At 46.2% G+C, this 23891-nt stretch overlaps 1 protein-coding gene across 1 annotated transcript; it reads right to left on the bottom strand.

Moving 5' to 3' along the window:
- Positions 1-3890: 3890 nt before the first annotated feature.
- On the bottom strand, positions 3891-23645 carry LOC124240782 (transcription initiation factor TFIID subunit 4-like). The gene is made up of 5 exons (XM_046663888.1): positions 23604-23645; positions 22998-23308; positions 22071-22235; positions 11678-11890; positions 3891-4034 (listed from the first exon to the last, which is right to left on the bottom strand). Coding segments are annotated over exons 1-5 (732 nt in total). The 3' UTR covers positions 3891-4033.
- Between the last annotated feature and the right edge of the window lie 246 nt (positions 23646-23891).

The raw sequence follows: 23891 nt of genomic DNA, 5'->3' as shown, positions 1-23891 counted from the left end.
TGGTGTGAGTCATCCTGCGGCTCAACACGTCTTTAATTCTGCACACACTGAACTTCCCGGGTCTCACGTGATCCCTTCCACCAAAGACCAAAGGTAGAGGGACTTCTCTCGGAAGCTAAGGGAGGGAATAACACCATGTCCTTATTTTACCCAGGTTAGCCCAGTCCTGAGGAATGAGAAGGAAACTAGGTAAGAGATGAGTTGAGGCGGCATGGGGAGAAGTCGCTAATCAATATCAACTGGAGGAACTGAAAGATACAAATAATTAACATAGAAAATTGAGCAATTCTGTTAACCTCATTCCCCTTGCACAAAAAATAAGAAGACTGGACTAGATGGATTGATTTAACGTTTGGGTAGAATTGACCTTGTTCAAAACATTGTGCTTAGGTGTCATGGAAGATATAAAAGTGCCATGGCACCAACGTTCCAATTTGGATTATCGAGGCTGACCATTTCTATTGTCGCCCAAGTCCTGCACTCACCACAACATTTCCCCCAAAACTGTTTCACTGACTTTCTTAAATAATCTGTGTGGATACGTTAGTGCACATTTGGCTCCTTAAGGAGAGCATAAGATCCTTTGAAGACAAGTGACATCATTTACAAATACTTGAATTATGCCCTGCCTCATTCACCTAGCTCCTAGCATGATGTTAAAAAATTTTTTTTTAGTGTGTAATAGATATTTGTTACATACACATAAATAGAGACTGTAACGTACAGTCCTTAGTCTCAGGAAGTTTAAGCCTTGTTTGGAAGATAATACATACAAAAACAGCTGTAATGTAATACACTGATCCAGAAAATCTGCGGATGCGGGCGAGCCCCTGGGACGTAGGGACGGCAGCAGGCTGTGGGGAGCCTGGCCTGGGGGGTTTCCCTGAGTAAATACCGTAATCCAGTGACATCAGGAGGAATGCTGCATTTCCTCCTAAGGACAGGGATAGCCGGGACATGCAGTTAAACAGGGACACGCAGCCCCTGCTTGTAGCCTCAACCAGCTCCTCGTCTGACTGAGCAGGGGGCGCACATTGGAAGTGCCCGCAGTGTCCTGGGCCATAATTCTCCCGAGCTGTGGCTTCCTGTCCTCTCCTTACAAGGGAGCACCTTGTAGATCAGGCTCTTAGCCTTGTGAGAGCAAAGGCTGAATCTCGCAGTACCAGGGTTCAAGTGCTGCTGAGAAGTTGTGTGTGAGAGGAGATGCCCGGGGCTGGGGGCACAGGTGAGGAACGTGTGCAAGGGTCAGGCTTAGCTTGTCAACAACTGCATCCTTGGGGCACTGGTATCTGAGCTCCTTGCCACAATTTCTTAGTTCTAGATTCCTTTTACTCGTGCAGGATGCCCACTGCTTACGGATCCTACTCTGACCCACTCTTTTAACACTCAGACCTCTTTCCCCTAACTTCCAGCTTCACCTCCAGGCAAAGAGTGGCCTGTAGGACAAACCAATGGAGTTATGAGGAAAGGTTTCCTCTTTCTCATTTTATCATGTTGTTCACCATCCACTTTGGCCTCATGATCAAACTCTACCGCTTAACATCTTAACATACAATGGATTTTCCAAGTAAGGTGTGTCTTGTGACCTTCCTTCCACCCATCACAGTTTTGGCAAAAATTAATCTTAAAAAATGCTCAAAATGCAAAGAAAACAGAAGCAGCCTTTCGAGGTGTTCCCCAGCCCCAAAGCAACCTCATCCAACTGAGTGGGTTGTTTGAGGCATAAAAGTAAGGATTTTTCACTTGAGCTTAAATAGCGGTTAAAAGAATTGTTGAAAATATTAGTATTCTAGTAATATCTCAAGGACCCGAGCATCACGTGGGTCTATAGCCCCAGCCATGGTACCATGGTTGCCAGGTTTGAGACTCTGTCATTTTTGGGGGAAATGGGGTGGTGCAGGAAGAATTCTTGATTTTTTTTCCTTCAGTATTTTGTGGAGTGGAAAATATTCCAGTCCAGTCTAGAATTTCAGAATGAAAACAACATACTTTTCAAAAATCCAATTTACAGTCACCAAATTAAAAATACATGTAATTGAGACTTCTGCTGCCAGAACTGTCCACTGAGATGTTGTAAAGTGAGAATTTAACAGGATAAGTGCTCGTTCTTGCTAAACCCAAACTTTTAACACCTTAAAAGATACCATATATTGAAATGATTTAATATTTAATCTCGTTAAAAAAGAAAGAAACACAAACATTCATGGGAACTTGGATATCGCTCAACGTCAATGCTTAGGCAGGAGGCCACAAAAGATATGGCACCTGCTACGATCTGATCATTTCCGTCCCCACAAAACTCCTATGTTGAAACCAAACGCCCAGTGTAATTGTATTAGGAGGTGGGGCCTGTGGGAGGTGCTTAGGTCACGAGGGTAGAGCCCCATCAATGGGATCAGTGTCCTTATAAGAGACCCCAGAGAGATGCCTTGCCCCTTTGTCTACTGCGTGCGCCCTCTAGGAAGTGGGCCTTCACCAGACACCAAATCCGCCAGCACCTTGACCTTGGACTTCCCATTCTCCAGAACAGTGAGAAATAGACGTTTGTTGTTTATCAGCTACTCAGTTTACGGTATTTTGTTATAGTGGCCCAAACACACTGAGAGAGCCCATATCCAGAGCCTGTGTCCTGCCTGCCTCAGTCCAGGGCTTTACGTGGCTGAGCAGTTGACTGGATCCACGTTACATTAAGGCCCACCTGACTTATCGCAGGCTCTCTGCCTTAAAGAGGGGTAGCTGTAGACAGTGGGACACGCCTGCGTCCTGAGGATGAGGCGCTATCGTCCTACAGAGATACCTGGGTCTCAATATGATGCTTGCATTCTTCTCCTGTCACCTGCTATCGCTCTACATCAGGGCACAACTAGATGAAAGACTCCTTCCACTCCTCCCCAGGGCAGGGCTGCAAGGCTATTTTTGGAAAGACACTTACATCACCACTCCAGTTCCTTTCTGTTACAATCCTCTTGTAGGAGGGCCTCAGAGCGCAGGACCGCGGGCCCTTTTCTAGAACCTTGGACCAGATGTGTTTGGAATTCAAAACTGTTTCAGATATGGTGTCCAGAGCATATATTACACAAACTTCTAGTGCGATTTGAGCCAGCACCTTATGGTCAGATACATTAATATTTCTGCAGTGAAATGTATGAATTTTCACAATAAAGAAAGACAGTAAATAGCCTCAAATCAGTTCAGGGCAAGCTTTGCCATCAAATGAGTTTTGGGGTCAAATTTGCAAAAGAACTTTCAGTTTTCTGGGCATTTGGGATTTTGAAATTCAGGGTAAGAGAGTATAGACCTGTATTTAGGGCAAATTTATGCTTGTTAAGAAAACAAAGTCTATTGGTGCTGAGAGAAAGAAGAGACAGGATCTATTGCAAATAACCTAAGGGGGCTTTCAAAGGGATCTTTCAGACGCAGAATTTACTATGTTAAATAGGATTTAAGGTAAGTGGGTTGGCCTTGTTCCTGGGCTTCTGTCATATGATCTTGCCACATTCTGTCCCCCAGGGCGAGTCTGTGACGGGTGCTGTTGTCATGGAATCTGAGTTGCCTCGCTGTTCTGCAGGGAAAGGGCCCCGAAATGGGCAGACCTAACCGCTCTGAGACTCACAGGAACATTCCTAGACTGGAATAAAACCTCAACAAGGCAAGAGTGTTGGAGCCAATTGGCAGCATGCACTATGACTCCATAATAAAGTAATTACACAGTTGGTTTTTTTTTAAGGATATAAAAACCAAAAAAAATTTCTTTTCTCCTTAATATAAGGAAAAATTCTCTTTAAAGCCCTAATCTATGAAGTTTTAAAGGTGGGACTGGGAAGATTATCATCTGGGTTGTTGTGCTACGGGTTATATACCAGGGAGAGGGTACACTGTCCTCGGGACGAGGGGTGGTCGCCAGTGGAGAGACATACGGAGAGAGAGGCTTACTTGGCTTCCAGGGCCAGTGCAATGATGCCCGCAGCCATGGGGGCTGAGGCCGACGTCCCAGTGTGGTTGTCCGTGCAGCGCTGCCTCAGGTCCGTAATGATCTAGAAGACAGAAGGGAAAAATTTAGGGCTCTGGGGCCAATGTGGGTCCCATGCAAGTAGAAAGAAATTTACTCATATAAGTGGAATGGAGGGGTGTTGAAATAGTTGTTTTAAATTCCTTGTTCCTGCCCTCCTGTGACCATATCATTTCCAGTGAATCGCCTGTGTAAACCAACTGTGAAAAGGGAAGGGTTTGGAAACGGGTCTCCACTTCTGTTAAACCAGGGTCAGGACTAGGGGGGTCTTTGGCTCGAAACATAAGGGTCGTGGACGTGCCTGCTTAGATTTTACACCCGAGGCACTTCACTTGCCTCCCCAGTCCCAGCTCTAGTGAAAACTAAAGTTTTTTCATCAGCCCCCCATTGTTAATAATCAGACACGGAGCCCGGCGTCGGAAGCGTGAGGAATAAAAGCACACGGTCCGGCCCCCGCCCTCCCACAACTGTCACCTTGGGGGAGCTGCAAATTTTAAGCAAAAGGGATGCCCTGCCGTGGAAGGGACATTTGCTTACAGACTTGTTTTTAGAATTCACAGGAACGCTGCATGCACGAACCGAACCGAGACCTCCTCAAAGATCTAACACTGATACGAAAAACGAGTGGGAACCCGCGCGCTTGATAGGACATTTCAGCTCTAAGTGCGCGCCTGTACGTTATCGGCGGAGATTAGCCACGTCTCCTTTTTTTAAATCAAAAGGTGAGAACTAGATCACTTTTCCTCTGGGTCTGAATCCAGTTCCCGTCAGCGAGGGCAGCGGTTCTCAGCCCCTGTTTCATGATCGTTTCACTAAGGAAAAACAAGTAAATTCCGATTCTCCTTAACAAGAGGAATCAAACACTATGGGGTAAGATTTTGCAAACCTCGTAAAACCTAAGATTTTTTCAATCCTCTCTCCCCGACAAGCGTCCATTTTTGCCTCCTTGGGCTCATCACCCCGTTGGGAATGCACAGGGCTCGTAAGATGAGCTGCTGCTCTCGCTGCAGTTACTGCAGTTACTGGAAGACGCTGGAAAGCTGTCTTTGTCACCAAGACAAATGCATTACCCACATTCACAGATAAGAAAACTGAGGCGAAAGGTCATTAGAAAGGTGTGGAGGGATAACGGCGGCAGCTGAAAACAAAGGCCCCTCGTTCTAAGACGCAGCCTTCTAGGGGAGCGTGAAGATTAGTGGATTTGGAAAGAAACGTGCTCTTCCCAGGAGAAAGTGCTGCCCAGCTCCTCAGAAGGCATCCTCCCGGCAGGTCTCCCCAGCGTCTCAGGAGGTTGGCTGAGGGACTCTTAATCTGGTAGGGATCTGGACTGACGTCCTGCTGAGTCGGTTCCACACAAGCCCAACAGCTCTCATCGTCTTTTCTTTGTTCCTTTTGACACCTCTAATGTGACCAGACTATCCACACTGGAGAGGTACTGATCCGCCTGTGGGAGAAGGAACAAAAATATACAGAACCACACAGATCCGGTGGTGGCAGAGAGGAGACAAGTCTCACACTCCTTTCCTGAATATGAACGGTGTGCAGGAGCCCTGAGAGCGCGTTTGGCAAGCAGGGGCGGTTGTGTCTCGATTCACAGACTTGATGCCCTAGCCATCTTCCGCACCTCCACACTCGGTGCTCGAAAGGTGTCTGCGTAAACACAGCCCGAACCACTTCTACGTTAGGAAACTTTCTGGATTGTCAACTGTCAACTTTAAAAGGTACTTCTTTTCTCTGTTTTTTTACTGTGGTAAAAACACATAACACAAATTTACTCTTTTAACAACTTTTAAGTGTACAGTATTGTTAACTACATGCACATTGCTGTACAAGAGATCTCTAGAAGGTTTTTTTTTTTCCTTCAGTGAAGACTCACCCTGAGCTAATATCTATTGCCAGTTCTCTTCCACTTTGTATGTGGGTCACTGCCACAGCACGGCTGATGAGTGGGGTAGGTCTGCACCCAGGATCTGAACCTGTGAACCTGGGCCACCAAAGCAGAGCCTGCTGAACTTAACCACTACACCATGGGGCCAGCCCCTCTAGAAAGTTTTTATCTTGCATGAGTGAAACTCTGCCCATCGAACAACTCCCCACCTCCCCCCCAGTTCCTGGTAACCACCATTCTACTTCCTGCCTCTATGAGTCTGACTACTCTACATACCTCATGGAAATGGAAATATACCGTACCTGTCTTTTTTTTGTGACTGGCTTATTTCACTTAGAATAACATCCTCAAGTCTCATTTATGATGCGGCATATTGCAGGATTTCCTTCTTTTTAGGCTGCATAATATTCCATTGTGTGTATACACTGCATTTTCTTTATTCATCCATCCATCACTGGATATTTGGGTTGCTTCCACCTCTTGCTATAGTGAATAATACTGTAATGAACACAGATGTGCAAATATCTTTTCCAAATCCTGTTCTCAATTCCTTTGGATATACACCCAGAAGTGGGACTGCTACATCATTAAAAAGGTGTTTCTACCTCATTTGAAATTACGAGTGAATCTGCAGCCTTATTTCCCAAAGGCCTGGTCCCTAAGTCAACGCAGAAACACCCCAGAAGCGGCCTGTTTCCGGGCCTCCGGATGCGCTGTTGCTGAGCGGTGGCCTTGCCCGCATTCTTCTCATTCCACCTCACCCTCATCCTCACGCGCCTTTGCCAAGTTGTACTTTTTTCAATGACTTGTGCCGGATTCAAGATTTTTCATGATGTTTCCCACTTGGCTCACTGTGTTTATTCTTCAGCTGCACCAGACACTTTCAATGCACAGAAACAAATCCAGAATAAACACTCCAAGTGTGGGTAGCATTTTTGAGTCTCATAAACAACCACCTCCGGCCAACCTCAAACGTGAACAATAAAAATTTTATGATGTCAGGTTTGTAACAGGAACATGCCCCACCTATACACAGTCCCCAGGTACATACATATATATTATATGCTTAAGTAAGAAGCTACTCAGTACTTTTATATATAAACACCAGTGAAGCGTTACTGCTATGCATATAGGCAAGCTTGTGCAACTCCAAAGCAGCATTGTGCCTTTGTTTGTTTTTTCAATCCCTTTAACTGAATGGAACTTGAGTCCTAGTGAGTAGGGGAGGAAAGGGGGTGAGCAGGAAGGTGATGGAGAGAAAGAGGCAAAAACATCCTCGCCCCTTCTCATCCTGCTTGAAGTGGGAACTCCAGCTGGGGCATTTCAAGGGGAAGTTACTGTAGGTGTGGAGATATTTAGGTGTAAATTACCGGAAAGATCTAAGGTAGGGTTTTCATTATTAAGAGAAGCCACAGTATCACAGAATTTTTACATTTGTCCTTAGAAAGAAAAGGCAAAGACCACCAAGGAGCATGCAATCTTGAAGAAAAATGATGTTCCAAAAACTGGAACCACGTGGGGTAACCCCATTAGTCACAACACACGCATATGAGATGTGATAGTGCAATTTTTTTTTTCTTTCTGCTTTTTCCCCCCAAATCCCCCCAGTATATCATTGTATGTATTTTTTTCAGTTGCGGGTCCTTCTAGTTGTGGCATGTGGGACGCTGCCTCAACATGGCCTGATGAGCGATGCCATGTCCAGACCCAGGATCCCAACCGGCGAAACCCTGGGCGGCGGAAGCGGAATGTGTGAACTTAACCACTCGGCCACGGGGCCGGCCCCGATAGTGCGATTTAAAGGAAAAGTTGGATTCAACAGTTGGCTTATATCATGGGGCAGGGAGCCCAGAGATTCCAGAATAAAGCACTGTAAGTTTAGAATCTATTTTAAAGAACGTCTCAGAATTTGGTTTCAATCCCGATGGCACATCTTTCATGCTCCAAATCCCCTCAATTCACTACGCAAATCAGAAACAGAGTTTTTCTTCTCAGGACTTCTCAGACTGCTCAAAAAATACCATTTCTGTCCATCAGTGAAGGAAACAGGAGATGACACCAGGCCCTGAGCCAGATCAAAGCTGTCCTGATCAGCAAATCAGATTTTCAGCCTGTCTCAGGATGAGGAGCAGATGGAGTTTTTGGACTCCATCAAGTTAGGGACGCCATCTTCCTTTGGGGAGAAGGGGTGGGTACTGTTCAGGTCCAGTCAGGCTTCCTCGGAGAAAACCCATCATTTTTTCCCGTCCTAAGCTCTTATTTCCTCGTGTTTCACATTCCATGACTTGAGCGGACTGGATCCTTTATTCTAGCTGTTGATGGAATTCTCCAGGGATCTCGGCTCAGATCGACTTTGGCCATAAGGACAAGCCTTCACAGCAAGCCCACGATTAAGAGTTTCTGTCTCTCTGGGATCTTGTAAGCTGTTTTATTTTGAAGATGCCATATTGTCTCATATCTGTTAAAAGAGCAACTGAGCAGATATTTTTAAAACATGAAATGATTCCACTGTCTGTTAGGTTGAATTTATTTCTGGTGTTGATTTTGATTTGAATTAGAAATGTGCCAAAAAAGCTGTTTCAGACACAGCTATGGGAAATAAGGGCAGAAATTACATCTTAAATGTGTCAATGAATAAAACAGAAGAAGCCAATTTATTAAGCATCGCAAAATAAAAAGGAACCGGGGACCAATCAATGCTTTCTGTGTTCAGGAAGTCACAAAGACTGGTGTAAAATCCAGTCATGACTGACGAGACCACACAAAATTCCCCTCCCATGCTGCTCCGAGGATCTGTGAGTATGGGGAGCAATAGTGAAAAACAATGGACACCTACATATTCTAAACACTTTTTTTATCACTGTGAAAAGAGCCCACAACAGGCAAGAGAAGCACCATTCTCCCTGACAGCCCAGTACCAGGTGTACCTGGACAGTATCCGGCCTGACAGCACACTGGTTACAAGATGGGCTCAGGGACCAGCCTGACTTCGGTTGGAATCCAGGCTCCACCACCTACTCGCTGTGCTTCTCTTAACCTTTCAAGCTTCTGTTTTCTCATCTGTAAAGTGGGAACAACACTGATCCTCCTGCACAGGTTCTGGGGAAACTGTGAGACGATGCATTTGAGGTGCTGAGCCCGGTGCCAGGCACATATTAGCAAGACAGAAAATGCCATATTTATGACATGTTAATGGAACTATAAATGTATTACATATCGGACATGGAATAAGATGTATACTACGGCTTTATAATAACGAGTCATTTCAACTGATTTCTACTTAGCTTACAGAGGAGCCTCTTGTCGTAGTGATCTGATATTGTGGACGCTTCATTTGCTGTAATAAGATGTAAGGCCACCCCCGATCTGAATCTATCAAAGCATGAATGGAATACCAAGGTCCACAACTGTACTCATCGTGGGTGCAGGAAACCAAGAGATGGAGACCCGGCTACGTTTTGAAACCCAGGGCAAGGTTCTCCTGCTTGCATACCACGAAAAGGCATTCTGTGGAGGACAAGTAAAGTTTATTTCACAAAAGTGCTTTCCCAGAAGCAGATAGGAGATCTCTCCTCTCTCCTGGATCCTCAGCGTCTGCCTCGGTTCAAATCACAATGGTGTTCTATGAATGAGGAATGGCAACAGTGCTCTTCTGCAGAAGCTGCAAATGACAAAAGGAAATGAATGGCCTGGGGAAGAGAGCCCCCAGTACAAGGGAGACACTGCCATTCCTGTAACACTCAGTCACGGATGCCACTAACAGGATGTGGGCATCTCCGGGGGACCACAGGCATCTGGTTCAAAGCCTAGTGAAGAAAAGGTCCCAGGCGCAAGGCTGGATTATTTGTCATTCTGACATCTAGAAGGAAAAGGGGTCAGCTGGACCACAAAAGGCTGATGTTGTTGCCAGCTCCACTCACGTACAAACTGTTAACATGTTCACCATCAAAGCACCTTTCTTTACCGGGGAGGGGTGGAACAGATTACAGTATTTTATAGATTGGAAAAAATGGAGATGCAGCAACCACCTCTGTTAACAGCTGCTGGAAACACGACCAGCCTAAGCCCCCGGGACGCAGAAGCTACACTGACTTACGGAGCAATGGTACCGGCCACCTCCTGATCGGCTCAGTGGGCCAGGTGCCATGTAAGTACCCACACTCAGCGTCTTATTATCTTCAGGAAAACCTATGAGGTTGGTGCAGTTGTACCTCCATTTTACAGATGAGGAAACCAAGACTCCGTTAGGGTGGCTCAGCCACTGGGCAGGCTGCCTGAAGCTAGAGACTATAACTTGAAACAGTTACCGAATTTCCTCTCCAATTGATGGTAATCCGGAGATTGAGGGAAAATAAGAGAATCTAAGAACTGGATAGAGAAAAATTACTAATAAATTGCTCCCATGAAAATGAGAGAAAGAGGCTAAACAAAAGGTAGAAACAAGTTAAATATATAAAGTGAATTAGTAACAGTTTTGAAATCAGAAGCAGCAACTGGGGCAAAGTAAAATATACAACCTGAATAAAGGGTGTTAACGTGAAGTCATGGGGTCCACTCCCCCTCTCAAGCCATATCCCTGACCACCAGTTATTGTAAAGGAATTAGGGAAAGATGGGGGCAGGTGGGATATGTGTATGGGAGGCAGTTTTTATTTAAATCAATTTGCAAAATGTAAATTAAAGGAGGTAGTAAAAATAGCTGAGAAATCAACGTAAAAATCATACAATAACCAGGAATCAAACGGATGTGGATAAAGAAGGCAGTAGTGTCCTTTCGCCTGTGTTTCCACTGCTGTGGAGAAGTCAGCTGAGCATCAGCAGTGACACAAACCTGCATGAATCTACGAGATCTGAAAGCAGGCTCTTGGCTAAATGTTAAAAAGTGTCAGGCACAGCAGCTTTGCTCCCCCGCAGAAAGACAAATCCCGAGACAGTTGACAAAACCATGATCAGGAAAAGAGGAAGATGCAAAGGTAACTGAAATGTGGGATGAGCAGCCCAGGGCCGGGCAGCCCAAAGGCAGACTCTCCCGAGTACCAGGGGGTCAGGCAGTGCACAGGGCACTTTTTGTTTACTTCCTCGTAACCTCTGTAATAACCCCATGAGCTACGTAATATTGAATGTCCCCATTTTATAGGTAAGGATGTTGAGACAGAGAAATTCAGTAACGTGTCCAAAGTTACCCAGCTAGTAAACAGTCAACAGCAAGTGAACCCACGCAGGCTGGTCCTGCAGCACGAACTCTTGACCATTGCGACGTCTGCATGGACAGGAGGGCGTGCTGCTGAGCAGGAGACCACGGAGGACTCTGCTCCTCGTTCAGGCAAACTCTGTTCTGCAGGATTAGAGGAGCACCTTCTGTACAGGGTCAGCTCACACTGCACTAGTCAGAGCAACTTCGAGACCAAAGCATTAAAGCTAAGGTTCAAAGGCAGATGGGGACAGAGTGACAAGAGAACTGGACTGAGAGTTGGACCCAGATTCTAGTCTCTTCTCTGCCACTAACTCACCAGGTGAACGTGGAGCATTCATTTGTCCTCGACAAAACTGAAGCTTAATCATGTCTAAGACCACATTAAATGCTGGAATGCAATGACCCAGACAGGCTTTTTCAATGAATTGGTAACAGAATGGTAACATTTACAAACACTTGTGTTGAGTCATCAGCTAATCTGACTTTCTGTTTCCATATATTACTTGTGCACATAAATTTGTGGTTCTCCCTTTGTATTTCAAAGTGAAAGATAAAGAAGCCATGACAGACATGCAAATGTCACGTACTATTTTCTTGTCGTAGGACTCTCCACTGCTGTAGGTTGTGGCCAGTGTGGACGAACACTCTTCCAGGTACCACGGCTTCTTTCCGCTTTCGGCTGTGCTGCTGATGGAGATGGTGTAGATGCTGTTGGTGTAGCCGTCACAGGAGCAGTGGTCCTTGCTCCTTCCTCCATTTCCCGACGCCCAGACGAAAACAGAGCCGAGGCCTCTCCGCCCCTGTTCACAAACAGAAGAAGCTAAATGAGGGAAGACAAGCATCACGGACTCTAGCTGATCAGAAGATGAAAATCAACAGGCTGGATTCAATATTTGCAGGAGGGGTGTGAGGCTATTTTACTGACATGCTGGATTTAAGCTGTTTTTTGAGGTAAGAGGAGTTGCTTTTAGAAACTAAAATAATCCGATGTGATGTACACCACACGGACTATCGTTAATAACACTGTATTGTATATTTGAAAGGTGCTAAGAAAGTAGGTCTTAAAAGTTCTCATCACAAGAAAAAAAATTTTCTAACTATGTGTGGTGATGGCTGTTAAGCAGACTCACTGTGGTGATCATTTCACAATATATACAAATATCCGATCATTAAAGTTGTACACTTGAAACTATATAACGTTATATGTCAATTATACCTCAATGAAAAAACTAAAATAACTCCCTTCACGTGATGTAGTCATAGAAGTAACGAGAGCACCAATGATGACGATAATAAGGGCTACATTTATTAGGTACCTACCATGGACCAAGCTCAATTCTAAATGTGTTACAGGAATTGGACTGAATTCTTGCAACAATCCTGAGAGAATGGTACAATTATTGTCCCCATCACACAGATGAAGACCTGAGGGACAGTTAAGTAACATTCCTAAGGTCATACAGCTAGTAAGTGTAGTCAGTGGAAGAACGAAATCTGAACCCAGCCAGCCAGACCCCAGAGCTGTAACATTGTTAGTCGTAATCACCAGAGTCACATAATACTGCTTTAAATCTTTACATCCCCATGAAGTGGGAGCTATTGGGCACCTGCACCTGACAGATGAGGAACACGAGGTGTAGAGAGGTTAGTATTCATCCTGAGATCACATCGTCAGCAGGGGGCAGAACCGGGTACTACACCCTTCCTTCTAGAGCTGTGCCTCCCCTGCGCATGGCGTGGACACGAACCACTGAGGGATGTGCATGCATGCTACCAAAAATAAAAGGATGTGAAGATCAAATATGTTTGGGAACTCTGAGTTAAGCAAAATTAAACAGGTTTGCTTATTGCAGAACTTCTAAGAGTCTTTAGCAAGCGATGGTTCATTGCAAAACTCTAAGGAGGGGGCACAATCTGAAGTAATTTCCAATATATTTGGCGGTGATACCTTCTTCAACCAGGTCCATGAAGTTTTCCTTACACTGCTAGGAGATTATATTAGACCTTATATTAGTAGTTAGGAAAAGCAAATGACAAACAAAATGTGGTGTATATACACAACAGAATATCATTCAGCCTTAAAAAGGGATGAAATTCTGACACATGCTGCCACGTGGATGAACCCTGAAGGCTTTATACCAAGTGAAACAAGCTAGACCCCAAAACCACAAATTCTGTATGATTCCACTTACATGAGGTACCTAGAGTCAAATTTATAGAGACAGAAAGTATATTAGAAGTTACCAGTGGCTGGTGGAGGGGGAAGGAGAAGTTAGTGTTTAATGGGTACAGAGTTTCTGTTTGAGATGATGAAAAGTTCTGGAAATAGATATTGGTGATGGCTGCACAGCACTGTGAATATACTCAATGCCACTGAATTTTCCCTTCTCCATCAGCGACACAGTTTCAACCTCAAGGGTTATTTTTTTTTTTAGCTCTTTGTTATGATTTTAAACCTCCAGAGTAGGTGAGTACAATTAGACAAAGAATGGTACTCAGAAAAGCTTTTTAAATTAAGAGAAGGCAGACATTGAAGGAAATATACAGAGTATAGGGAGGTGCGACCCCAAGTTGTCTGAAAACCAAACAAAAAATGAACCTTTGGAGCTGAGTGTCATGAAATTTGAGGTAAAGAACAACGATCGGGGCCAGCCCCATGGCTGAGTGGTTGAGTTCACATGCTCCACTTTGGTGTGGGGTTTCGCCGGTTCGGATCCTGGGTGTGGACACGGCACCGCTCATCAGGTCATGCTGAGGCGGCGTCCCATACAGCACAACCAGAGGCACTCACAACTACAATATACAACTATGTGCTGGGGTATTTTGGGGAGAAGAAAAAAAAAGGCAACACTTGTTACTTAGGTGCCAATCTTTAAAAAAAAAAAAAAGGAACAATGATCATCTGTCCGGCTCCTTCTTGAAGATCAGTGTTTCCTGCTGCCTCGGCGGCTTGAGTGTGATCCCGGTTTCCTTAAAGTCTGAGTAATGGCTAAACTCATTTTGAAATGGGGAAATCTGTCCTCTAAGACAGCAGAATTCATCTGCAGAGGCTGACCCTGATGGACGTGGACAGAAATATATCTGTTTATGGACACATACACAAAACAGCTTTTTTTTTTTTTTTTTAAGATTTTATTTCTTTTCCTTTTTCTCCCCAAAGCCCCCCAGTACATAGTTGTATATTCTTCATTGTGGGTCCTTCTAGTTGTGGCATGTGGGACGCTGCCTTAGTGTCCATGTCTACGCCCAGGATTCAAACCAATGAAACACTGGGCCGCCTGCAGCGGAGCGCGTGAACTTAACCACTCTGCCACGGGGCCAGCCCCAGCTTTTTTTTTTTTTTTAAAGGACTCTTCAACCTCATTAGCACTGTAGGGCAAAAATGAGTATAAGATCTCATTGTTCACTTTGAAGTTCCAGGCTGAAGAGTAACGAACTTTTCTCTTTCTTTCCTTTTTATTTTATTTTTATCTAATACTGGGTAGTTTATAATACCGAATAGAGCACCATAGTTTTATGGAAACAAAATTTGATTTGAAAGGTACCTTAACGTTTATGTTGTCCACCCTTAATTTTAAAGGAAGCTAGGGCACAGAGGTTACGGGATTGGCTAGGCCACACGTCAAGAACAATGCTTTGGCAGAGACACTTGACAGTGGCCCTGGTTTCTGTCCCACCCGCTCCTCACAAAACCCACAGGTCCTGGGTTTTGGGAACAATCCCAATTTTAAATACTCTAGGCCTTAAACACTTCCTAGGACCCAGAAATTCTAATTCCAAAAATACTGGATTCCCTCTTGTTTTCAAAAGAGGTTCTAAAATTCCAGATCATACATGTGCCTAGATTTTTGGCTTCTAAAAGTGATCGCCACAGTCAATATTCTCATCCGTATCACTAAATGTAAGGCTAACCATTGGCAAGAATGAGAAGTGCTCTCTTCACCTGATTTCCTCCAACATGTTAAAATCAGGTCAACCTCTTGCTCAGGGTCCCTCTCCCGAACCACAGTGATTGCCCCTTCTTTGAAACCCAACATCACTCACTATTGGAGGTCGCCCAGCAAACCGGAAGTAAGAAGTCAAACAGAAGTGAGTATAAGTCCCGACTGCGCCACATCCTCAAACGCAGCTTCAGCAACCACCTGACCTCTCTGAGCCTCAGTTTCCTCATCTGAAAAACGGAGCTCATCATACCCTCCTGGTTTGGTTGGTGGTGATTACAAACCCATAAAGCACCTGCATGATGACTGGTACTCAGCAGTCGCTGAGCGGGAGTTGTCACCATTGTCTCTCATTTCAGCACTTAATTCCACATAACTCGTCTCTGTGAACTGAGCCCTGCACGTGCTTGGTGAGCTCCTAGTAACCAGCGTCTGGTCTCAGGCTTCTTTCCCACCCCCTTCTACTCACACGGCTCCCCGCACCGAGCACAGGCTTATTCAATTGGAAAGGACTCAAAAAATGTTTTAAAAAAACAGACAAAAAAGTCCAAATATTTAAAAGTCCACTCCCTTCCACTCCAAAAAGGTAGGGCAGTATCTTGGATGCTTTTTGTTAAATGTGCCTTCTAGCTCAGTCTTTTCCAGATAAGGAAATGAAAGCACCACATTTAAATGCTCTAAATTACAGTGGGTCGGGGAGAGCAACATGAATTCAGAGCACTGTGTTGGGTCTTACAGAATATCTACAAAGAAACCCGAAATGACTGGCCTCATCCTGGGTGGCTCTCACCCTGTCTTCAGAACTGACCTCACCTTTCTTGACCTTTCTGCTCTTCAGTCACCTCACCTGCGCACAGGAGCGGCTGGGTTTGCTTAGGGGTCCCAGCCCCTGAGTGATAAAGCCCTTCGCTGTTCCTCAGCAGATGGGTGACGGGTGGGGACAGGGGACTGAGCACTGGCTGGGCTGAGTCAGGAGAGGGGAGGATGCTGGGGAAGTCCCGCTGCCAGACAATGCTAATCAGACTGTATTTCCACAGTGTGGGAACTTATATTTTTCTCACATTGACATTTTTGAAATCGATAAGCATCTGACGCACTGATACAACATGTGTTCATTACTATCGTGTTTCTTTTTCCATTTCCTTACACGCTGATGTTCAATGGATGGTGCTTTTACAATAGAAGTTATCTCAGAATTAAGGAAACAATTAACGTTAATGGTTACCAAGTACTTTGCCAAACATTTTACATACATTTTCTCTTTAATTCTCACAACCACCCTGTTAAGTAGCTACTTTTATTCTCACTTGACAGTTAAGGAAACTGAGGCTTCAGCGGCTTTGAAGATGGTCATTTGCTCCAGTTGACCAGCAGGGAGGAGGTGAGCGGGGGGGGGCTCAACCAGGGCTGACGCCCCCGAGGGCAGAAGCAGCAGCAGCCCCTCTCTCTGGCCAGAACACCACCGGACCCAGTTATTAACAGCTTCGAATTAGCCCTCGCCTACCTCCTGACCTGCCAAGGAGCCCCAGAACCTTCCAAATCTTCCTGCGGGTATAAACACGACGAACTCCCCCGAAGGCTTCAGCCCTCAAGCACCGCAGAGCGGCCTCGTCACCCTCAGACACCCGCCTGTGACCTGGGCCCTCAGCCGTCCCTTTAGGTGGCTTCATAAACCTGAGCAGCAAACTTCAACATTTTCATTTTAGCTAAATCACATTTAGTATATTTGTCGAATTTGAAAGTATTGCCAAAGCCAGGAATGAAGGAATTCTCTACTCAACACAGAAAAGGGGATTTGAGATGAAACGGCATCCGGAGAGGAGCTGCACCTCAGTCTGCACAGAAGAAACCCATGAAAAGACAAGCCTCCAATTACACTGACTGTGCAGGGAAAACGCTGGAAAAACGTGAGAAGCGCACGCAGAGCTCTGCAGGGACGGCTTCCTGTTTGCGGGGGAGGGGGACGTATTCTAACACTCTTGTAAAGTGTGACTTTTTAATTTTCACTTCAGGAATTTTTTTAAATTGCAAATTGAGGTACAATGGCCCCAATCCTCCAACATAAGCTCCAGTTAAATATGTTTGCAAAGCATTAAAGATAATTTCCAAATGGAAAAAAGCCACTCACAGTCCCCGTTACACCTCATTTTCATGTCCCCTTCTGAGGCCTGAAAATCCGACTTTCCTCTGCTCACTCACACCTGTGCTCAGGCGGAATCGCAGCTGGGATTCCATTTTCTCTTCTGCTTTCTTCACTTAATGGACATCAAAGAGTCTTCATTGTTTTTGCCACCGTTTACACCTCCTTGTTGACTACTAAGGGTATTTTCAAATTATCTTGTTATAGATCTCAGCTATGAACACTTTTGAATCTACTCATAGCTTTGTTTTCTCTTGGAAATTCCAAGGGTTTTACAAGCTCTGCGTCAGGAACCAGAAGCAGGGACAAAGAACGAATATATATTTCTATTACATCACAAGGGCCAAGCCTAATGGCAATCAACGTCATCTGTAATGCCTTCCAAGGAGCCTACCACAATGACCGGCACTGGAACGTGCCCAGTAAATACTGGCTGAATGTCTGACTTCACACACAAACACATCAAACTCAGCCAATGGTTTTGCCTCCTCCTTCACAGACAAGAGAATTCTGGTCCCCAAATGTAAGCCCTCTTTATCCATCCTCTCGCTCCATCTTCCCATCAAAGACCAAGCCCCCCACTGTGTTTTGGAATCCATCCTCTCTCGCCTTCTCTGAAACCTGCTGCTATCATTTGTTTTTCACTCCCACATCTTTAGTCTCTCTACCAGAAACTTCCCAGCAGCATTAGAACATGTTCAAGTCTCTCCAGTCTCAAGTGGGAAAAAAACAGGAAGAGAAAGCCACAGACCCCCATCTCCTCCTCATCCCTCATGCAGACTGGCTTCTCAGTGGCCCGACCCCTCTTCTCCTCATCTTCCAAACACAAGGATCTGGCTCTCCAGGGCCAGCCCCTTTCTCCTCTCATCTACACCTCTCTTTGGATGATCCTTTTTATATGCAATGATTACTTACATGCAACAGCTCCCAAACAGGTATTTCTACCCCAGATCTCTTTCCTGAGTTCCAATTGCCTATTCTTCTCCCATCTGGAAGTTTCATAAGCAAAACATGTTCAAAAGGAACCATCTTCCCTCCCACCTCATGCCAACCTACTCCTCCTGCAGTGTTACTCTAACATCATAAATGGTGTCACCAACCTATCCCACTCACTTATTTACGCCAGAAACTTCTGAATCATCCTTGATACCTTCCTCTCTATCAATTATATCCAAATAATCATGACTTTCTTACTTTTGTTAACTACGAACTCAACCTCTCTGTCTCCTACCACTGACTTCTTCTCAGCATCCCTGCACCATCCCTGGGTGACTGCAAAAGCCTCTGCACTATTTGCCCACACGCCATGCTTCCCCTCCTCAGGGTGGCCACGTACGTGCAAAGTGACAGTTGAGGGGGCTGAGGCCTTTGGCCTGGGCTGGCTGGGACAAAGCAGTACATCTTTTCTAACTGGTCCACCCAGAAGGAAGCCTTTTTCTAGTTTGCACAAAGGCACCATTGAGGCCAACACGGCCCAGCCCTGCAAACCATTCTCCACACAGCACGATGATCATTTAAAAACCCCCAATCTAATCAACCATCTCATAACCCATTTAACACCCTTCAGTGGGTTCCCACTACCTTTCCGTTAAAGTCCAAAGTCCCGAAAATGACCCGAGAGGCCTCACCCCAAGCCGCATTCCTGCCTTGGTCTCCACCCTTTCAGCCTGGAACTTCAGCCCCTAACCCACCTGACTCCATCCTCGTCATTTTCCAGGCCTCATTTTCAAGATCACTTTCGAGAGAGACCCACCCTGAGTAATCCCCTCCCCTGGGTTAGGTCCCCAGGGGAAAGGCTCTCGGGACACCCTGTGCATTTCTGGAGAACTACTTAGGACTGTGAGAGCCTGTGGACCATGTGCTCCTCTGTCCTCTCCTCCAGCCACTGGACTGGATGCTCATGGAGGCAGCGCCCCTCCATCCTGTTCACAGCTGCAGCCTGAGCCAACAATGCCGGGCATTTCTACTGAGCAGTACCCAGGTACCAGGACCATCACAAACTATTTGGCTCCGTCTTTAGCAAAAGAAAAATTAAGCATGGGAAGAATTTCTTAGTAAATTTAGTGCGTTGATTACCAAATATATGTAGACTCCTGATTGGAAATATTAGTATAATCAATGAACCAGAAACTCTGATGCTTCGTGGCAGCAGAAATGTTTCCTTCTTTGGGTTTGCATTTGTGATCGCAATCCTCTTCTGAGCCGTGGACAAAGAGTTTTATGGGGGCAGCTCCCTGGGTGCACAGCCCATGCACCCGCCTGGGGCCAGCGCTGTGCTGCATGCGCCCCGCCTGCCGCCATCTTGAAATCCTGAATAATTATTAAACAAGGGGCCCCACAAATTGTGAAGCAGTCCAGAGTCTTACAAATGAGCTTGTTTTCTGGAAAGAGCCCAGTGGACAGCCAATCCCTAGATAAGGATGAATCTTTTATAACTAGGGCCGTGTTTTCAACGTCCCAAGCTAAAGGTCTAAAAAAAGAGGGTTATGTTTTCAGGACATTTTTTTTCTTCTAATATCACATATCATGTAGGACTCTCGTTCATAAAATTAGGATTTCTCAGACTACAGAAATAGATGGTTATCTTAAGTTATTGCTGCCAGCTAAAAAGCTTTTAGTTTTTCCTAACACTGAATTCTAGTCTGAACATGATTTACACTGAGTCTTGCTATTAAAACTTTGGCTTCAATGTTTTTCTTTGGGGGTTCTAATATTAGGGATTGTGTCGATTTTCCCAAATCAACGAGCATGGTCCATTGATACTCCATCACCTTAAAAAAACTGAAAGACATCGAGTATACTAAAAGGAGAAAAAGGAAAACTACTGTAGAATTCCTTGTTAGCTTCCAACATTTTACACTTTAGAAATTTAACAACTGCATCAAACACTTGAAATTTCTTTGGAGGTAAAACCTGGCAGGACACATGCGCCATTCACGAAGAACATTGGTGTAGTCATCTTTATTACAAAAATATTTTAAAACACCAGATGTTTGTTTAAACTTTACAAATATCTTCTGTAGTCATTAAAAGTTTAAAGTTAATTGTGCTTAGTTTATCATTTAGTTCATAAATATCTAGAACATTTTAAATGTTGGCTCATCTTTTTCTCAGCTGGGTGAGTTTGTCCCCAGGGGACAGGTGGCAATGCTGGAGACATTTTCGGTTGTTGTAACTGGAGGGCGGGGACCACTGGCATCTGGTAGGTAGAGCCAGGGATGCTGCTGCCCATCTTACAACGCACGGGACAATCCCCACAACAAAAGATGATCTGGCCAAAGATGTCCACAGTGCCAAAGTTGAGAACCTCTCATCTAAACACACATGGCATTGGCCACAGACGGGCAACAAGGAAACAGGACATCCCTAAGCCATGCTCCCATGTCAAAGCCAACGTGGTGAAGAACACGGACAGGCCTCAGGAGAAACACACCTGATTCAGAGCAACAGTCATGGGGGAGCTCCCTTCTGAAGGCAGGGAGTCAGGCACCTGACATCCCCAGCTGGAACCATGAACACGTTTTTCATTAGCATGAATATTAAAAATAGTGACACGATTCCTTGGTTGGCCCATGAAAGACTCCTTTACTCAATGCTCCTGAAATAACGTACACTTCACAGAAAACAGAAATTGAGAATCTGAAGAGATCATTTTCAATAGTAGTAACTTCTGTTTCCTGCCATCTCATTTCAGGAAAAATGTACAATATCTACATCATAGGTCAGAATTTTTCATTCATCTGAGGATGTAATCACCAGGTACAGCAGTTTCTAAGACAGAGATTTAAAAATGGATCCTGCATGAACCAAATTTCACTTCATTCCTTGTGTTTTAAAAAAGAAAAAAAAAAGGAGCCAATATTTAAAATCAAGTTTTATATTTTCTAAAAAAAATTAAGATGTTTCAGCTATTTGGGGGGAAAAAAGCAGCTCTGGTCACACTGGGCCCAAATTCCTGCGTGGTTATGGGGAAGGAATGGGCGATACCCACCTAGATTTCAGTGGGCGCTCTGCAGGTCACATGGCACCAACCCAGGCCCACTGGGCTCCCCCGAAGGTACCTTCAGTCCTGTAGATAGCAGACTTTGTAGACAGTTGATAGTTTTTAGGGAAAACATTTTTCTTAGTGTTAAGCAACTAAATTACAAACGGAAAAGACTGGAAGTAGTCCTATAACTAATCAAGGATGAACTATAATTAATGAAGGGTGGGCTCCAGCACACACTCGGGGCTGAATCTAAGCAGGTCCTCTCCAGGGTCAGGCTGAAGCGGGGGCCGAGGAGCCGACAGGCAACCTTCCAACTCTCACCGTGAAACGGAAAAAACATCAACTTTTTCCAACAACCAATAAAACTTCATGAAAGTAAATTCACGGTACGTTACATTGTTTTTAAAAATAGATGCGTTAGCCATTTCCAAGAACTCAGAGTTTCCCCACACTACCATCTTGAAGGCCTGCAAAAACTCCATTAAGCAAAGCAGATACCCACAGGGCTGGAGCCGTCCTTCTTCCAAACCTGAAATCTGTGACCAAATGCTCTAGCCGGGGCTTGTCCGGAACCGCCTGGGCTGCGATCACGGAATTTACACTGATCTTTAAGAACCATTCCCCCTCCTCCTCCCTCTATAAAACCAACCTGCCTCTCGGAACAGCTCCGACAGGGGGCAGAATACCCAGAGGAGGGGACGAGCCCCGCCCGCGGGCCTCACCTACAGCGCACCCAATTCAGGCCGCAAAAAGCTGTGGCCGTTCTCACCTCATGGCACCACCGCTCTCTCTGAACACCGTACATCCTCCCATTCGCCTCTTGTCTTACTGTTTGTACAATGAAGGCTCTCTTCCTTCCAGAAAGCAAGCAAGCAAGGGTGCGAAGGCTGCCAGGTGAGTACAAAGCTTACCTCCACCTGGGCAGTGCCCGGGCGCGGCCGGATCTGCAGGCGACCTCATCCACCGCGAACGACGAGGAGCGCGGGGCAGGCGAGGGCGCCCGTGTCTGCGCTGCGCAGAGAGAAAGCGCCGCCAGGGGAGAAGCTGCGAGCCAGAGCCGCTTCCTCTTCGAAAGGCTGATAACCCAAAATTGGAAGAGTCTGAATCAGAAAGTGGGTGCTAACAAAACAAAACAAGAAAACAAAAAAGAAACCTAGGAGGGGACGGGAACACGTGTAGGAACGATCACCTGGTTCCACCCCGCCGCGCGAGTTTCCCAGACGCGCGCGTGAAGGATGGGGGAGCCGGGAGCGAGGGGGAAGCGCGAGGGCTTCGGGGCCCCCGGACTGGCGTCTCCTGTCCAGTGGTTTGCCCCAGGGCGAGTCACTTATCGTCCTGGCGTCTGCTTCTTTATCAGTAAAACGGGGGTAATAATGCCTCCTCGCAGGGCGATGGTTGGGATTAAACGAAGTTAAAGCCGCTGGCACCCAAGGGATGGCAGTGAGCGACTGATCGCTCTCCGCCTACCCACGCCCGCAGCAACTCCTCCGATTTCTAAGCTCCTACTCGCTACGCGGACCAGGGGAAAAGAGGCCAGAAGAAGTGGCTTCCAGATGACACTGGGCACCAGAGACCTGGCCCCTGACTCCACTGATCAGAGGGAAGAGCAGAGTCTAGGGAGGGCGCCCTGCGCCATCCCCGGCCCCGGGCGCACGCGCTCGCCGCGGATCCCCACCGCGCGTCCTCTCTCTCCTGCCCCGGCTGCGCGGCCTCTTCCCGGCGGAGCCCACCCCGCTCGGGCAGAGGGGCCCCGGGAGGGAGCCGGCTCCCTCGGTCCTCCCGCCCATCCCTCCCCGGTCGGCGGGCGACCGAGCAGGGGGCCGTGGGGAGCTGGTTACCTGCAGCGGGCGTCCGGCCCTGGGGCGCAGGAGGGAGCCGCGCCAGGCCACCCCACAACCGCCGCGCGAGGGCCGGGAGCTGCACTGTGTCGCGCTCGCCGCGCTGGGAGACCGCGCCTCCGGGCCTGGGGCGGCCCGCCCCTCCAGGGCCCGCCCCCCGCATCTCCGCCTCGCCCGCATCCACCGGGCGGCCCCGGCGCGCGGCTGCAGGCCGAGGTCAGCGCGCCCTCTGGGCAGTGCCGCGGTCCGCGTGGAGCGCCGGCGTCCGTGCGCTCCCTCAGGCTCGCCCGGGTTCTTCGCTCCCCGAACCGCTAAGGGCTGGGCGCGCGAGTGGGGTCCTTGTCAAAATTGTGTGTCCCCTTCCTGGGAGGCAGGAAGCGCGAGAAGTGCTGCCTTTTCTGATTTTGAAAATGAAAATATATTTATACCAAAAAAGAAAAATATGTAATGCCAAGGTTCCCTATATCATGTAAAGTTTAGAGACGACCATGTAGGGGTTTTTTTCCTACGAAAAAAAGAGAGAGGACCTAACCTACTAATATCAGAAACGAAAGAAGGGAAATCACTACAGATCGCACGGACGTTAAAAGGATAATAAAGCAATACCATGAACAATTCTGTGTCCACGAATTTGATAACAGATGACATTGACCAATTCCTTGAAAGCCACAATCTGACAAAACTCACTTAAGAAAAAACAGACAATCTGAATAGGCTTATGTCTACTAAATAAATTGAATCAATAATTAATAACTTTCCAAACAGAAAGCACAAAGCCCAGATGGGCCACTGGTAAATTCTACCAAACATTTAAAGAAGAAATTATACCAATTCGCTAAAATCTCTTTCATAAGATAAAACAGAGGGAGTTCTTCCTAACTCATTCTATGAGGC

Source organism: Equus quagga, chromosome 6, assembly GCF_021613505.1.
Source record: "Equus quagga isolate Etosha38 chromosome 6, UCLA_HA_Equagga_1.0, whole genome shotgun sequence".
NCBI classification, from domain to species: Eukaryota; Metazoa; Chordata; class Mammalia; order Perissodactyla; family Equidae; genus Equus; species Equus quagga.
Note: the sequence above shows the minus strand (reverse complement) of the source record. Positions and strands in the feature narration are given on the sequence as shown.

Excerpts from the sequence above, each read along its gene's own strand:
- LOC124240782 (XM_046663888.1), bottom strand. The coding sequence starts at position 23,645 with ATGTCATCTGTTATCAAATTCGTGGACACAGAATTGTTCATG. Across the intron at positions 23,309-23,603 it reads TGGACACAGAATTGTTCATG|CGGTTCGGGGAGCGAAGAAC; the intron begins GTATTGCTTTAT and ends CCCAGCCCTTAG. Across the intron at positions 22,236-22,997 it reads GGGCCGGACGCCCGCTGCAG|CCTTTCGAAGAGGAAGCGGC; the intron begins GTAACCAGCTCC and ends TTGGGTTATCAG.